The sequence below is a fragment of the Idiotropiscis lumnitzeri genome, chromosome 1 (genome assembly GCF_059441095.1).
Source record: "Idiotropiscis lumnitzeri isolate Australia: NSW breed Sydney's pygmy pipehorse chromosome 1, RoL_Ilum_1.0, whole genome shotgun sequence".
Lineage (NCBI taxonomy): Eukaryota > Metazoa > Chordata > Actinopteri > Syngnathiformes > Syngnathidae > Idiotropiscis > Idiotropiscis lumnitzeri.
In genome coordinates, this window is record NC_142391.1 from 14,252,883 (window position 1) to 14,268,903 (window position 16,021).

Below are 16,021 nucleotides of genomic sequence, written 5' to 3' on the forward strand. Positions count from 1 at the left end.
GCCTGCAGGCATTAGGCTCACTCATACCTAGGGGCAATTGAGGGTGTCCAATCAATCTACCATGCATGTCTCTGGAATGTGGAAGGAAACCAGAGTACCCGGAGAAAACCCAAGCAGCCAGAACATGCAAACTCCACACAGAAAGGCCAGAGCCTGGGATCAAACTCTTAATATCAGATTTGCAAGGTGGGCGTGCTAACAATTCACACTGTGCCGCTGAAAAGCAAAATGTAACTAAATTAAACTCAACTTGAAAACCATGAGGATTCATTAAATCAATCGTATTGGTATTTGTGGGGAAATTGGATTATATTAAATGTTTTTTGTTATTAAATTGTCCTGTTGAGGCAGTTATTGCTCTGATCAAATGCACTTACATCAAAACTATATTATATGTGGGTCAAATGGCCCCTGTGCGTCTTATATTTTGTCACAAAAACAAGAGGCGGGTACACTACTGGTCGCCAGTCAATCGCATGACTAAGTAGACTAGGGGTGTGCAAACCTTGGCACGGGGCCATCAGTGGCCTGCTGCATGTTTTTAACAAACACATGCCTTCACCCAAACATTAAAAAAATGTTTGAAGTGTTAAATGATAACACAATTTAAAATCGATTTTTTTGAAGAACGTAAGAGAATATGAAATATTGTAAAGTGCATTTGAATTTTCAGATATAACTGATACGAAATACGTATCACACTACTATTAATGCCTATTTTCTTTGTTACTGATAACACCAATGGGACATTTAGTTTCCTATTTGTGTATATTTAACAAGGGTAAGTATGTGACGACAATGTGCCGTGTGATGCCCTCATGGAAGGGTTATATGCTGCTGCAGAAAGACACACACTCAAGGACTTCAATAAACTTAAGACGCATGGCAAAAACCCATAGAAGCACGAGCGTAACTTTAAAATGTCACACAGGGAGACCAACACAGTCTCGAACTACAAACCACAGACTACAAACACTGTGATGCTTACGTTCTCGACTCCAACGTAATTATACGCGTTGTGACGTCACGCTTCCCTTCTTGCAGTCAGGCACTGTCCCTTTAAATGAGACTCCGCCCCTCAGGTTGCTAACGTCCGCGCTGCCGTCTATCAGCGGCCACTTGTACAACAACAATGAATGTCTTTGGCGATTTCAATGAAAAACACGCCACTATCTTTGTAGTTCTTCTAAAACTCTATTGCCTTTAAGTGGAAATTCATGCCGCAAAGCATTATTTGACGCACTGTTGCTGGTAGGCTTTCGTCTTCCTGTTTATCAATTTAATATCTTAACGGAACGCTAGCTTGCTCGCTTCATGGACTTTAGGCCTCCGATCTTTGTATTTAATCAAGCATGGTCTCGCTGGAAAGACCCTCGGGGTCCATTCGTCATTGTGCAGCCCCCACGTTCTTGCTGTTTGTGTCTCATGGCTTGGACGCAAATGTTGCCCTGCTTATATTGTATTGTAATATATGTATTGTATGTTTTGCGACGTAACCTAGTGAAGACAATTGGTGAAAATCGTAAGTGGTTATTGTGTTGCAAGTGCGAAATAGTTTGCAAGTTGTGACACACCTTCATTGCAATTACAATCTTTATGACTACACATGCAGTTACTATATCGGGTGCGGAACGTATATTTTCTGTAACAGCGATAAGCTTTCACAAGCTCATGATTGTACTTGTTTAGACCACACCTTCGAGCAAAATGTAATTCCTGATGTTTTATTAACGAGATGATGCCAACATTTTAAATAGCATCATTCGATGGATGCTTGTACACTGTATTATCAGTTGTCTTGACAGTTCTCCCCTCCCCTAAACAGGTTTTATAGCAAGGAGAGAAATCCCCTGAGGAGTGAGCTGTGGGTGTGTGTAATGGCAGGTGGAAGGCGAGGGGCAAACCGCACTACTTACTGCAGACCCCCACTTGGCAATGAACCAGGCTCAGTAAGCAATGGCAACCACTCCTCCAGCTCCCCGGTCACCGGGGTGCGATCTCGCGCAAGGTTCGTTTGAATCCTTCGCTCGCAGTAATGCAGAAAGGCATCAAGAAACCTAATCCTTTGTGTTTTTTTTTTTTCCTTTGCAGGAGTGGTACGGGAGCCTGCATGTCAAGCCCACCCCTGGCTGCGCAGACAGTGGTCCCCTTGAAACACTGCAAGATCCCAGAGTTGCCTGTGGATCACAACGTGCTGTTTGAGCTCCACCTTTTCTTCTGCCATCTCATTGCCCTCTTTGTCCACTATGTCAACATCTACAAGACGGTGTGGTGGTACCCGCCATCACATCCTCCCTCGCACACTTCTCTGGTCAGTACCCTTACGATTGATGAGTGATCATGTTTCTCACATTAGTTAAAAAGGATAAAATATAAAAGTGAAGCTTAAACTGTACGGCGTAACATTCTTAACTGCACAGTGAGAAAAGATAATAGCTAGGCCGCACAATGTGAGAGTGGTTAACACTTATAATAGCTAGGCCGCACAATGTGAGAGTGGTTAACACTTTTGCCTCATTGTTCAGAGGTTTGTGGTTCGAATCTTGGCCTACTTCCGCGGGGTTTGCAGGTTCTTCCCATGCTTGCTTGTGTTTTCTTTGGATACTTCTAACCGGCAGAGATACCTATGATCAAGTTACTATATTCAATATTTTTTTTTCGTACAAATTGTTTTCTGCTGTGTGCTGTTTTTTTTTTGTTTTTTTTTAGCCTTTTAAGGGACTTTGACGAGATGGCCCATTTTCACGAACAAGGTCACTGTTACGACCGGCTCTGCTAGGAAGGAGGGAAGTAACATAAACCAAGCTGTTAAATGGTGTGGAAAGAGTATACAATTTATTTTTAGTAAAGCAAGGAGGTTGGTTCTAAACAAAGGATCTTAATCAACCAGTATTAACAAATGAGTACAAATAACAAAAGCGAGTGTCTCAAGAATTCACACAAGTCCAAACAAGAGACACAACGAGCGCAAGCGAGGCGAACTGAACTGTAAAGTTCCAGCCGCCCTGAGCAGCTGGACCGAGGTCCTTTTATTGGTCCCAGCTGCACAGGTGGAGCTCGTTGATGGGGACGTCCATGTGTAACGAGCAGGCAAAGCAGTCCACCAATAGGGAACGAGCAGGAAAGCAGTCCACCAATAGGGAACGAGCGGGAAAGCAGTCCAGAGATGAGGCACAAGTCCATTGATTTACAAACGAAAGGGTGGAAGAGTTACTGCAATACACAACGGGCCTGGCCTTGTAGGTGGGCCCTAGCCCAGGGCCGTAACAGTCACTATGTATCTAGTGACTAATGTGCCTCTTCCATTGTTGATATTGGGCACAAAATCCCTTGCTCACTGAACTCAAGTTTCATTACATGCTGGTTTTGTGTATTTTCATATCAACAGTTTGACCGCTGACATTTTAGGTGACTTCAGTTGTATGTATGTATTTTGTTCTGTCGCAAAGTCAGAACATATTTGTATGCATGTTTTCATGTTCTTGAACCAGTGCCTTTATGGGAGGAAGAGCGTTGACAGCTTTATGAGTTTAGAGGGTTGATAGGCATGAAAATGTTGAAAGATATTAGTTTGCTAACTTGCTGAGTAAACAGTCAGTTTTGTGTGGAGAGTAACGAGACATGACTTGCCTTTGTGTCCTTGTCTCGTCATTTACCGCATCTCCTCCAGTCATCATCTCTTTGATGAAATATCATATAGATGTGAAGGGACATTTTAAAACGGATGTCAAAGTGGTACAGCTATCCATAAACCTTCATGTTGTTTTACAGAACTTCCACCTGATTGATTATAACATGCTCGTGTTCATAGTCATCATTCTGGCTCGGAGGTTCATCGGCGCAATTGTCAAAGAGGTGAGAACATTTATTTTCCCCTTGTAAAACTGTTTGCAGAAGTTGTGTTGCATTCTTGCAAAAATGAGATCAAACATCTCCATGAATAGTTGTGGTCCGATGGATTATTAGGGCTTGGTCATGTCAAGTTAAAAGTTAACCATAACCTGTTCCGAGGGTTCTAAAATGCCTTTTCAAATGAAAAGGCATTTTAGAACCTTCTGTACATGTTATTAAATGACTCAGGTGGATGTACAGTGCACCAGGACAGTATTCACAGCTTTGCACTATTTCCACATTTTGTCCTAAAAATTCAAATAAAAATTTTCCCTCAAAATGCTATACACAACATCTAATACTAATTACATGGGAAAAGCTCAAATAAAACGCCAACCGATGGAATTTGAGCAACTCTATTGTTACTGTTTCTTGTTGCTACTTATTATAATAGAAATGAAGTGTCCTCTTGCTGTTCTGGCTCTCCTGCAGGCATCACAAAGTGGGAAACTCTCATTTCCTCATTCCATCTTCTTGGTGATGGCACGGTTTGCTGTGCTAACGCTGACAGGCTGGAGTCTGTGCCGCTCCCTCATTTATCTCTTCCGAACTTACTCTGTGCTGAGCCTGCTCTTCCTCTGCTACCCGTGAGTACCATCATGCCTGCTTCATTCAGGGAACTTTAGACCATGAGATACCGAGTACGTTTACATGCACACTTAATCTCAATTTTTATCCGCGCACCAGTTTTGAGTTAATATGATGATTACCGATGTGCCCCACCCACATAAAGAGCTAGTTTGGTCACAGATTAGCAGAAAGTGAAACCACAGTTTTGTTGTTCTAAAGAAATTTTTTTCCTTCTCAAATACACATTTAGTTGTTTGTTCAAATTTCAAAGTGTTATTCTTATCTATTAGGTTTACAACTTGATTACCTCTGCTGATAAGCTACAATTCCATATTTTTTTGGACCGTTTTTTTAACCCGGGAAAATTACATTTTAAACGGTATTTGTCATAAGCACAGTTATCTGTATTATTGCCCCAACTATATTCAGAATTATTACATTACTATTACTACGTTTACTTTCTACCTTTTCCCCTAACAGTACAAAATATGACCATTTTGTGTTTATCTGTATTTGTTCATTTTCATACATTTACTTTGTATCTTTTTGCATAATTTGTCTTCTTTTTTTTTTTTTTTGCTAAGCACATTAGCATGTTACTTTGTTCAAACATTTTTGTTCATTGTGAAATTGTCGCTTTACAGATTAATCTGGAAAACTAATTTTGATTTATTTTGACTGAATTATGCATTGGTAGCCCTGAGATAGTTGCGTTAATAATAGAATAATATCAGATGAGTTAGAATGTTAAAATTGAAGAAAAGGGAACACAAGGCTTTAAAAAAAAATAGCGGATATCAGCATCTTTCTTGACAAACTCCAACATTTATCCTCACAGTGAATCACTCCGATAATATTTCATTGTATGACCTCGATTTCTGTGAATTGCTTCACAACTGTGTTACCCGGAGTTAGCCAACTAATAGCACTTGTCAATTAGTTTTTCCCCCTCCATGAAATGCCACCTATGAATCAATATTGAAGCTAAAAGAAAATAAAACAGCTACGTAATATCCACTGCAGGGAAAGGATAAAAGGTTAGGAGCGGCGTCTGTCACATAAGTAGCACTTGCCTTCAGTGAGTGATGGAAGCTTTGATACAGCATCATAAATACTATTTTCACACATCAATAAATATTGTGTACCATAAGGTACACATTGGGGTCATCGGGTCGCCGGCGCGCACGTCACCCATAATAATGACTTTGGTCTTTGAGCATTTGATTGACAATGGCGTTGGCAGTCGTCCACTAAAGAGGAAGAAGTCACTCTTGCTAGTTGGATGGAGAGTTCCCCGCTTGTTAATAGGCGCTAAGAATGTGGACATTGTACGGGGACACAAGGACGCATTGATTCGCTTCAGTCCTTCGTGATTAGCGGTTGCTTTCACTGCACCTGCCGCGGTTTTGTGTAAGGAGACGATCATTTTTGTCTGCTTCATTGATCTGGTGGGCCTTGAGCACGGCTCGAGTGACCCCACATGCTTTTGTGGTTCGCGATTCACAAATGTACTGTTTTTTTTCTGCCATTGTCCTCAGACTCATTTCTAATATGACAATGTTGCTTAGCAACCATGTTGGTTGTCAAAAGGCAGATACAAAGCATTTTGGGTAGGCCTTAATCTTGCACGGTTAACTGTCCAACGACTGTAAAAACTATAATTGAATCTCTTGTCTACTACAGATTTGGGATGTATATCCCATTCTTTCGATTGAGCTGCGACTTCAGGCGTGCTGGTCCCCTCTCCCCCATCGCCAGCATTGGCTCAAAAGAGATGGGCAGCGTGGGCCGGGGGCGGGACTACCTGACTGTGCTCAAGGAAACCTGGAAGCAGCACACCAGCCAGCTGTATGCCGTCCAGGTCATGCCAACTCACGCCTGCTGCCTTTCCCCAGACTTGATCCGCAAAGAAGTGGAGTTCCTTAAAATGGACTTTAACTGGAGGATGAAGGAGGTGCTGGTCAGCTCCATGCTGAGCGCTTACTATGTGGCCTTCGTACCCGTCTGGTTTGTCAAGGTGAGATATTCGCAAGTTTTTTTTTTTCAATACTTTAAAATTTCAATACCCCTAAAGTCAAAGAATTTGCAACGTAACCAACATCAAATAGCTTTGAAATGACTTCAAGACTTATGCATACAATATTTTGTAATACTCCAGCAAAGCTTATGAGTGTCTAAGGAATACAACGCTTTGCTTTGTCTTCGGCTTTATTCCATTGAAGTGGGGGAAGCAACGGCAACGTTTAATATTGAAAAAGAAAAAAAACCCAAAACAAAACTTAAGTTTTAATATTTATTAGTGCTTCTATTTTTATACATTTATTATGGTTTGATTACAATAAACAATATTTTTCGAATTGATGTATTTTTTTAAAAAGTGTTTTTTTTTTTCTTACTGTCACTCTTTGCCACTTTTAACAGACTATTTGTAATGACCTATAGTTCCATAATTAAATACATAAATACACGTTTGCCTCCATTCGCTTTTATTAAAATGGTCATTAAAAATACATTGTGAAAATAATACATTTTAAAATGGCATCAACATTGCATAAAGCCAACAGTGGCATTTCAATTGTGAGTACTCAAGTTATCTGCAAAAAATCTTTAAGAATACTAAATACGCACAGAAATTGAAAACACACACTGATAGCTTCCACAGCTGATGAGTCCTTCTCTTTTTGACAGTCATGCTTGAAAACCTATAATAGAGCTAAAATGATGTGAAAATGTATTTTACCTTTTTGAAAAATTTACATTTTTATTTTGCATTGCTTCCCAAATTTTAAGCTCATCAAACAAATGTAAATAACCAAACATAACACAAGTTAAAATAAAATGGAATTTTTAAAGTTTTATTTCAAGAAAAAAATATTAAAAGCTACCTGACTGTGTGTGAAATATTAAACTCAATTGCGCTGTACTTAAGTTAAATACAACTTATCTGAAAAATAAAATAAGCCACTCACGTTATGAATGCTTTGAATATTTATTTCAGTCACACACCACTAGAGGGAGCCACACACTACATTTGCAGAGGATGCCTGCCTTGCCTCATAAATTGTTCCTCCTTTGTTTTTCTTTAGAGCACACAGTATGTCGATAAACGCTGGTCCTGCGAACTCTTCATCCTGGTGTCAGTCAGCACGTCCGTCATCCTCATGAGACACTTGCTGCCGCCTCGCTACTGCGACCTGCTCCACAAAGCTGCAGCGCACCTGGGCTGCTGGCAGAAAGTTGACCCGTCCCTCTGTTCCAACGTCTTGCAGCACTTGTACGTACTGTCACAGTTAACGAGGCACCTCAGTCACCAAGATAGGAATTTTTGGGGGAATTTGAGAATAATTATGAAATATTTTCTGTACTGTGTTCCTTCGCAGGTGGACAGAGGAATACATGTGGCCACAGGGAGTTCTGGTCAAACATAATAAGAATGTCTACAAAGCGACGGGCCACTACAACGTCGCAGTGCCATCAGATGTGTCCCATTATCGCTTTTATGTGAGTAATCAGAAGTCAGCTGGCCGTTGACGAAGTTTGTTTGGACAGCGGTGCCTTGAGTTAGTTTTTCCGAGTTGTCGTGGGGACGATTTTCTGCTTTGACTTGTGAGCAAAACATTTAGATATGAGCTCTGTAAGACTGCAATAAATTCTGTGTAATGAATGATTTGTCAAGAAAAGTGGCTTGATGCTGTTTATTGCAACTGTCTGTTGAAGGTTACCGCCAAAATTAATTCTAACACGCAGTAAATGTGGGAAGCCAAGATTGGCCCATTGCCAGCGTGGTGAATGTCAGAAATATTCACCTCACACTACATTTCACTTCGCCTCTGGCGATGTGAAGAGGGGGGAGGAGTGATTACAGTACAAAAGAGTGTTGTTCTCTCATTCATAAACAGTTGCCTTTTTTGGGGTGAGGCTGGAACTGCTTAGTGGCATTTCCATTCTATGATCTATGAGAAGATGATCTGAGATACAAGTGGTTTGAGTTCCAAGCATTGTCCTGGAATGAATAAATCATATCGGATAGTACTACTGTATGAACAAAATAAATAAAATTAATTTGTGCTATATCAGATTAAGCTATTAGCGTCAGGTTGCTTGCTTTATCTCACAACTGACTCTTGTTGTCTTTTCCATCTGCAGTTCTTTTTCAACAAGCCGCTTCGAATATTGAACATCCTCATCATCCTGGAAGGTACCATGATTTTTTACCAACTCTACTCGTTGATAATCTCAGAAAAGTGGCATCAGACCATATCGCTGGCACTGATCCTCTTCAGTAACTATTATGCCTTCTTCAAGCTTCTGAGAGACCGAATTGTTTTAGGCAAAGCATACTCTTACTCAAACAGCCCATCAGACCAGAAAGTCAGTTAGGTATAAGTTAATTGTGGGATGCGTTCAAGAGGATGCTCAAGCTCTGTATTTTTTCTACAAATTGCATTTTGTGTCATGCTTTTGTTCCAATCTGTCATAATAAAAAAAGATATTTTTGTATTACTTAAAATGTTGTCTGGTTGTAAATGTGTTTCTTCTTGAACATTGTTCCCATAATTTTGTTTACTGCAGTTCTTAGAGTGTGTGTTTAATACACAGTAGTGGAATTTCAATTTTTTTTTTAACTACATACACATGTTATAAAAGACAACAACAGCAACAACGCAGACAAAAGAAAGACGGAAGCATTAACGACGACTGCAACAAATTCGGGATTCAGAGATGCATGATATTCCCCAATCATGGCCCTATTCAAGGGAGTTTGTTTTTGTCCCATGCCAGCCCGAATGCCACCAGATTCTGCTGTTACAGATTGTTTAATGCGAGACATCAGTGTCAGGTATGTTTTTCAGTCTGTTTTTCACAACTACTGTAAATGTAGTTTTACTTAAGAAAATAGAAGAATACCCAAATCCTATTTCTGTCAAATAGAATGTGTTAAAGGGCTTAAAGGGACACTTGATTTATATAACGGCATATGGTAAGCGCTTTGTTCCAGCTCCAGCTGTTGTGAAATGCGCTATATAAATAAAATGGTATTGTATAATAGGTATGCTTGTAAAGATTACAATAGTGCTAAAATTCAGCCCTCTAAAAGACAGTAGCGATTCAAGGGCTGTTTTGGAAAGAGGTTTCGACTAATTGGTACGCCCCCGTTTCCAGCTCTTTATTTTTTTCAATCGCAGCTGTTTTTGGTGTATGTAATTGATGCATGGATGGACAGACTGAAAAATTCAAAGCACAAAGCTCCAGTGAGGAGGCCAACTCCACAGCCGATTGTGGCCACACCGGGCACGTCTTTCTCGGATGATTGGTTGAAGTTCAGCCCTCAATGTCCTTGGTGGGGAAAAAAAGTTAAGTCATGCTAACCCATATGGGTGCAATTATAATATATAATGACCTTGAAACAACGAACCTTACGAAAAGTATCTCAGGTCGCATTCTTTTTGCGTACTTTGACGACTTTCAAGGAAGACAGACAAGATACGTCAAAGTGCGCGGAAGCGGCTCATTTCTCCAATGTCCTTTAAGTCAGCCATGGAAAGGCAAAGTGTTTTGTAATGTTCTCAGTGGTTGAAGTGGGCCGCGGTCGAGATGTCCACATACCTTTTGGGACCGGTTGGTTCCCTTATCTTGACATTATTAGCGATGTATTTACAATGACTTTGAATGCATCGACAAATTGTGATCCGTCCCTCCCGTCTCTGCCACCAGTACTTGGAGGGGAGGGATCTACGCGTGGCCATGATGCTCATTGACAGGAGGCTTTTTAAACGCTTATTTATTTTATTTGTTCTAGATTCCCCCAAAACAAATGGATGAATTTGTGTCACTCAATATCGAGGCCAAGGAAGTAATGAACGTCTTTGTACCTGTCAGCCAAAGCGCGGGGAACACACGATTTCTTTTTTTGTTTTAGGCGCAATGTCCCTTTAAGACAGTTGAAGGCTGCAGCTGCGCAGATTGTCGCTCATCACAGCCGCGATTTAACATTTCAATGGATGCTTCGAGGTTGAATTAAACTTGCTTATTTATTGCTACACACCAAAATGTGGCAAATGAAAGACGGGGAAATATGATGTTGCGACCATTACATTCCGTGGTGCCTAACTGATTCGGTAAGAGCATTTGTTATGTTTCATCCGCAGACGATGTTTTTCACATTTTTTATTTTGTAATCGTATTGTAAAACAAAGGCCACCCGATTTCAAAATAGCGTTTTACATTTTAATTTGTAAAGTGCGGTATAAATCTGGATCAAAAGCAGAGTTTCTACATGTTTAATCCTAGGATGTTTATTTCATCAAATAGCTGCCATTAGTACTGACTTATTCTAACGGCATCTTTGTAATCGCATTAATGTGTATAACAATAAAATTGCACCCCTGATGGGTTAACCCAACAATAAATCTGGCTGCAGACTTTTTCCAGGGAGAATATTCTAATATTTCTATTAGTGACTTAACACAATTGGTGTTTTTGTTGCCAAACAGCACTACACGGAGCGAGCGCTTCATTATGTAACTCATCAGGATTGATTTTATATTTTCTCATCCCATCGCTGGAAGTCATGAAATGAGATCCCTATGAAAGGTTTTCCAGTAATGTATGGTGTTGAATTTCAGTGGTTCTCAAAATGCGGTCCACAAAATAATGTGCAATACATTTTTACATTAATGCAAAAATATATATTTGACATCTTTACCACTTTTTCGTAAAAAATACTATTCTGGTAAGCATTTCAATGTTTTTTTTTCTTAAAAAAATATAAATCTCAACTCTTTTCTCGAAAATTGTGATCTTTTAATAGAATTTATATAGCACATTTAATACACAAGGCAACTGAATGTGCTTCACGCAGCCAACAGCACAGCACATAAAAGCATTTATACCAAAACAGATGAATACGTTCGCAAAAATTAAGATTATTAAAATAATATAAATTGACAGCATTTAAAGGGGAACTAAAGATCAAATTTTTTTTGGGCCAGAATATGGTCTATGCAGGCCCACTAGTCAAAAAATGGCTTTGTGATTAATATTGCATTTGTGGAATATGAGTTAAGCAGTAAAATGCACCTGTTTTTATCCATGTCAAGTGGGCGGCCATTTTGTCACTTCGGTCCACTCAGTTTCTTAGATTACGTCTCAACATGGCCAGCTTTAGAAAACAGGTGAGCTGTGATTGGTCATTACCTGAGGCCTGAGCAACTGTGATGTAATTTTCAGTCGACTGACGTGACAAATGTCCACCCCCTGAAATGGCTAAAAATTGGTGTACTCATATTAATGAGTGCCATTTCTAGTGTAGGTGCATAGAACATATTGCAAAGAATTGTTTTGGTTGACTTTCCGCTTTGAATGCATATGCAAGCATGATAATGAGCAAAGGAACGAAATACCGTAACAACATAGTGTTGTGTTTATTTTTATTTTTTAAAAATCTTGGGTTTGTTCATAGTTTGCCGACCGGGTGGTTGAATACGAACAGTTTAATAAATCTTAGTGGTACGTCTCGCACATCGGCGCTTGTGATGCATCTTTTAAGCGACATCAAATAAACTTAAACTTTTTATTTTATTTTACAATGTTATACATGTTACAATGGCACCAATACCTTAAAATTTTGAATTACAGTACCTTAAAAAAAGTTAAACAAATTGAAATGAAATATGCATCATTTATTTCTGAAGTCACAGAATCCACGGCAGAAGGGTGAAAGTGCCACATTCAGCTCGGGAGCCACAGATTGCAGACCCCTAGCTTTCGATTTCCTAGTGGCTGCCGTTATGCATTTGGGCACACTAAACAGTCTAACCAACTTTCTGCGGCGCTTCTCAGGAAGAAGACTCTACTTGGTGCACAATGGATGACAAGCGCAAGAAGCGGAGCCCCAAAGTGTCCCTCCCGCAGCCACCTCCTCCCCCCATCAACCCACGCAAGGTTTCCGTCCTGCCTGCCAGCAAAAGCGCCACCTTCTCGCTCGGCCTGCCACAGCCCCCCTCCCCGAAAAACCGAGGCAAGTACAAAAGGTCCATCGGTGCAGTTGGACAGCCCAAAGAGGTGTTCGCTTGCGTGGTGGCTCCACCCAAGACTACCAGGTAAATGTACTCATATAACGGTATGGCTTTTCCTTTTTTGTATCTGGGCTGAGATCGGGCAAAGTACGGTAGTGGTACATGGGCTCCCTCTGGTGGTAATTGAAGAAATCACTGAATGAGATCTTCACACGAGTTATAATGTTGAAGTAGCTTCAATCACTTGGAAGAGGGTAAATCCAATCAATGTTGCTGACCTTTGATGCTACATAGTAAACAATTTTAGTTCGTCTGAACGTTCTAGTTTTTGTGACTCTTTCAGGGCCCACAAGGAGAAGCCCAGGGCCCCCCAGCCTGCAGGGCCTAGTAAAGTAGTGCAGTCGTCCCCCCTGCAGCACTCCTTTCTTACCGATGTGTCAGACGTGAGAGAGATGGAGGGAGGCCTCCTGAACCTTCTCAATGACTTCCACTCGGGCAAACTGCAGGCTTTTGGTAAGACGAATTTCAGCAACCTGTAATGCCTACAGCTCATCACACAACAAAAGATCTAATGTCCGAGTCATGGCATTAATTGAAGAGTTAAAAAGTGAATTTTCACCGATCCTTTTATTGTTAATGCTGGCAATATTATTATTATTATTACTTAATGAATGCCGGAAGGATTGAAACACGGCCGTGGAGCCTTATTCTGCCATATGCGGTAAAAGGTCTTATCGTTCCAAAATGGTTTCTTCTCTTATGCGGTCTTGGCCGCCCCCCAAACAGAAGGGCGGCTCTGCCTAGCCCATGTGAAAATGTGTAACATGATGGTCTTAAGTTGATTCATCTGGTTTTCATGGGTGCAGATAGATAAGAATATGCGGAGCCAGCCACAAAACAGTCAAGCCCAAGTCACCTTTCTACTTGTGTGCCAAAGAGCTCTAATTTAACAATCTCCAGTGCTATTTTTTCCCGCACAGGAAGTGTTTCTGTCTTGTTTCACAGAATATGTGCACGTGACCACGGTTGTGTGTGTGGCGCAGGTAAGGTGTGCTCCTTTGAGCAACTGGAGCACGTGCGCGAGATGCAGGAGAAGCTGGCGCGGCTTCACTTCAGCATGGACAGCCACGTGGAGGAGCTTTCCGAGGACCAGAGGAAGTGCGCCTCCGACCACAACCTGGAGCATCTGCTCGGCAACGTAAGCACAGAACTGAACTTAAGTCCATATTTAAGGCATCTGTTCTTTACTTGAGAGTTGATATGCATGTTAATGTTTCACTTTAAATAACTACATGTGTAAACAATTCACATTTTGCTTACTTTTCAAAAAAGCAGTACTTTTTGTCAACCCCCACAAATGATAACATGTTCGCGAAGACATAATAGAAAGGGGTAAAGAAGGCAAAAAAAAAAAAAAAAAAACACCCAAGGATTGTCGGCCAAGCAGCATTAATGGCAATGAGGCAGCAAAGATTTCTTGAGTCATGGCCTTATTCAAGAGAATTCTTGTTGATGTTGTCGTTGTCTTGTGCCTGCCCAAGAACCACCAGCTTCTGGTGTTCAAAATAAGTAAAAAAAAAAAAACTAACAAAAAAAAAACAATGAATATAAAAAGCCTAGATACCATTGTACAAATGTCAGGTTTTTGTAATAAAAAAAAAGAGACCAAGATGATTCACTACAAAACTTGATTTCAATCACCAATGTGCCCGAAAGCCTATACAACCAAATTGGAAAATAAACTCCTCTAACGAGGCAAAATAAAATTATAATCTGGTTGCACAAATGTGCACGCCCTCTTATAATATTTGTGCAGAATACCCAAACACGTTCAAATGCACGTTCAATGGAATTCAACACATAACTGTCTCCGAAGTGCCTCTGATTTACACCAAATAAAGTTTAGATGTTCCAGTAGGCTTTTCCTAACAGTTTTTATTGTGACGATTACAGCACTGCACCTTTTCCACAAATGATTTTCTTCAGGCTTCTGATTGGCCTTAATTGACATCTGATAAAATGTATCACGAGACATATCATAGTCACATTATACCTGTGAGACGACTAGCTCCATCTCTCTAGCAAGCAGGACAGTTGGGTTCAGTTCATTTAAACTGGAGTTGATGTGGCACCAAAAGGAGGAGCTTGACACACTGTAGTCTGTTGAACTGAACTGTATCGCGGGGTGGAAACGTATTGTTTTTGTGTCAAAACATTTTTGACCCCCCCACCCACAAAAAATGGATTGCAAACATACAACTTTTAAGAGATTTAGAATGATTTTAAATTGATCTAATGATTCAACGGAATGCCGATTTTAACGGTTTATTGCACAGGATGTGCTGAAAGGTACAGTGCCTAAATCGGGCTGCAGCAAAATGTCTGATGCGGTTAAACAGCCATCATGGAAAACTCATGAAATATGTAAGCACGCCCGAACGACATTGTAATAGCCACCCCCACCCTCCCTGTGCCGGTAGGTGAGCTCATTCTATACCATTGTGGCTTAGCTTGTCTTGATGAGGGGCATTAGATGGAAATATTGACAAGTAAACAAGTTGGGCAATACCGCAGTGTCAGGTTCAGTTTCCACTTAGGCACGTCTGACTTTCTTTTGTCTCTCTTCTTCATCTTGCAGCTGGAGGAGCTCAGCACCTCAATGTATCCTTTTTGTCGACTCAGTTCTAAAATAACCAATGTTTGTGGTAATCTTTAATATACGTGTTCAGACAAAAGCTCCACTTGGCTGAGAATCAAGATCTGACTAAGACATCTGCTCCCTGACTAAGTGAGGTGTTGAGAGGCCGCAACATCGCAGCAGACCCGGTTACCGTGAACACGCTCGACTGTGGCTGCCATTGTAACAGGATGGACGCATAAAACGGGGGAAGGTACTACTTGTTAAGTCACTCAAGGTGCAGGAACAAATGATTATACCAAACTCATTCACAGCACAAGAAAAGGTCTGAAAGTGTCTTATGATAGAATCTATTGAGTGTACTTTGCAATTCAAAAGGATATTTCATCAGTGTTTTAACTTTTTGGGGACACGTTACCCTTGAAAACCACTTTGTGGTCACACTTTGAACAGTCTGTAATAGCTTAATGTAAGACAATCAAGACCGAATGTACAACTTGTTCAATATTGGAATCCACATTTACAGTTATGACATAATAGCCCAATGTCATTTCAATTTCTCTGCACTGTCTTTAATTAAGATATGTATATTTGTGTCTTTATATAAGGATTCAAAATGGCAGCTACTTCCAGTTTAGGAAATTTAATGGGTGCGTTTTCGCTTGATAACAAACGTTTTCCCTGACAGGCAATTTGAAGTTATTGCTTGGCTCAACCAATTATTTTTTTTGTCTCCTGTGACGCTATTAATAAACACATTTGGGATTGCCTCTTGAATTGCACTCAACTTTCATTGTGGAAAGTAACACACGAGCGAAAGGGATTTTTAATTTTTTACCTCCACTTTTTAACAACATAAACTTACAAACCCAGAGTACCTAATTATAATCCTCATTATGAATCA

The 16,021-nt window shown here is 40.4% G+C and overlaps 2 protein-coding genes and 1 long non-coding RNA gene across 4 annotated transcripts; 2 read left to right on the top strand and 1 right to left on the bottom strand.

Annotated features, from left to right (window-relative positions):
* The first annotated feature begins 1,081 nt into the window (after positions 1-1,081).
* tmem39b (transmembrane protein 39B) lies at positions 1,082-8,960 on the top strand. Its single transcript, XM_088319127.1, has 9 exons — positions 1,082-1,251; positions 1,826-2,008; positions 2,092-2,311; positions 3,772-3,855; positions 4,324-4,478; positions 6,145-6,478; positions 7,548-7,735; positions 7,842-7,962; positions 8,608-8,960. Exons 2-9 carry the CDS (start codon positions 1,878-1,880, stop codon positions 8,839-8,841), a joined length of 1,467 nt encoding a protein of 488 aa, XP_088175253.1. The 5' UTR covers positions 1,082-1,251; positions 1,826-1,877; the 3' UTR covers positions 8,842-8,960.
* LOC148343338 (uncharacterized) lies at positions 8,608-10,205 on the bottom strand. 2 transcript variants are annotated; one of them, XR_015846956.1, is made up of 3 exons: positions 10,069-10,205; positions 9,878-9,986; positions 8,608-9,798 (listed from the first exon to the last, which is right to left on the bottom strand). It is a non-coding gene; the product is annotated as an uncharacterized LOC148343338 (long non-coding RNA). The 2 variants fall into 2 exon arrangements; XR_015846955.1 differs by having other exon boundaries at positions 9,878-10,191.
* Positions 9,657-15,894, top strand: ccdc28b (coiled-coil domain containing 28B). The gene is made up of 6 exons (XM_088319140.1): positions 9,657-9,815; positions 12,304-12,563; positions 12,823-12,992; positions 13,523-13,677; positions 15,118-15,140; positions 15,209-15,894. Exons 1-6 carry the CDS (start codon positions 9,678-9,680, stop codon positions 15,261-15,263), a joined length of 801 nt encoding a protein of 266 aa, XP_088175266.1. The 5' UTR covers positions 9,657-9,677; the 3' UTR covers positions 15,264-15,894.
* Positions 15,895-16,021: the final 127 nt, after the last annotated feature.

What these genes read in the sequence shown, in the direction of transcription:
- tmem39b (XM_088319127.1), top strand. Translation starts at nt 1,878, where the DNA reads ATGGCAGGTGGAAGGCGAGGGGCAAACCGCACTACTTACTGCAGACCC. An exon ending in TACCCGTCTGGTTTGTCAAG is followed by an intron (nt 6,479 to 7,547) that starts GTGAGATATTCG and finishes GTTTTTCTTTAG; the next exon opens with AGCACACAGTATGTCGATAA. An exon ending in TGTCCCATTATCGCTTTTAT is followed by an intron (nt 7,963 to 8,607) that starts GTGAGTAATCAG and finishes TTCCATCTGCAG; the next exon opens with TTCTTTTTCAACAAGCCGCT.
- ccdc28b (XM_088319140.1), top strand. Translation starts at nt 9,678, where the DNA reads ATGGACAGACTGAAAAATTCAAAGCACAAAGCTCCAGTGAGGAGGCCA. An exon ending in GCTCCACCCAAGACTACCAG is followed by an intron (nt 12,564 to 12,822) that starts GTAAATGTACTC and finishes TGACTCTTTCAG; the next exon opens with GGCCCACAAGGAGAAGCCCA. An exon ending in GAGGAGCTCAGCACCTCAAT is followed by an intron (nt 15,141 to 15,208) that starts GTATCCTTTTTG and finishes ATACGTGTTCAG; the next exon opens with ACAAAAGCTCCACTTGGCTG.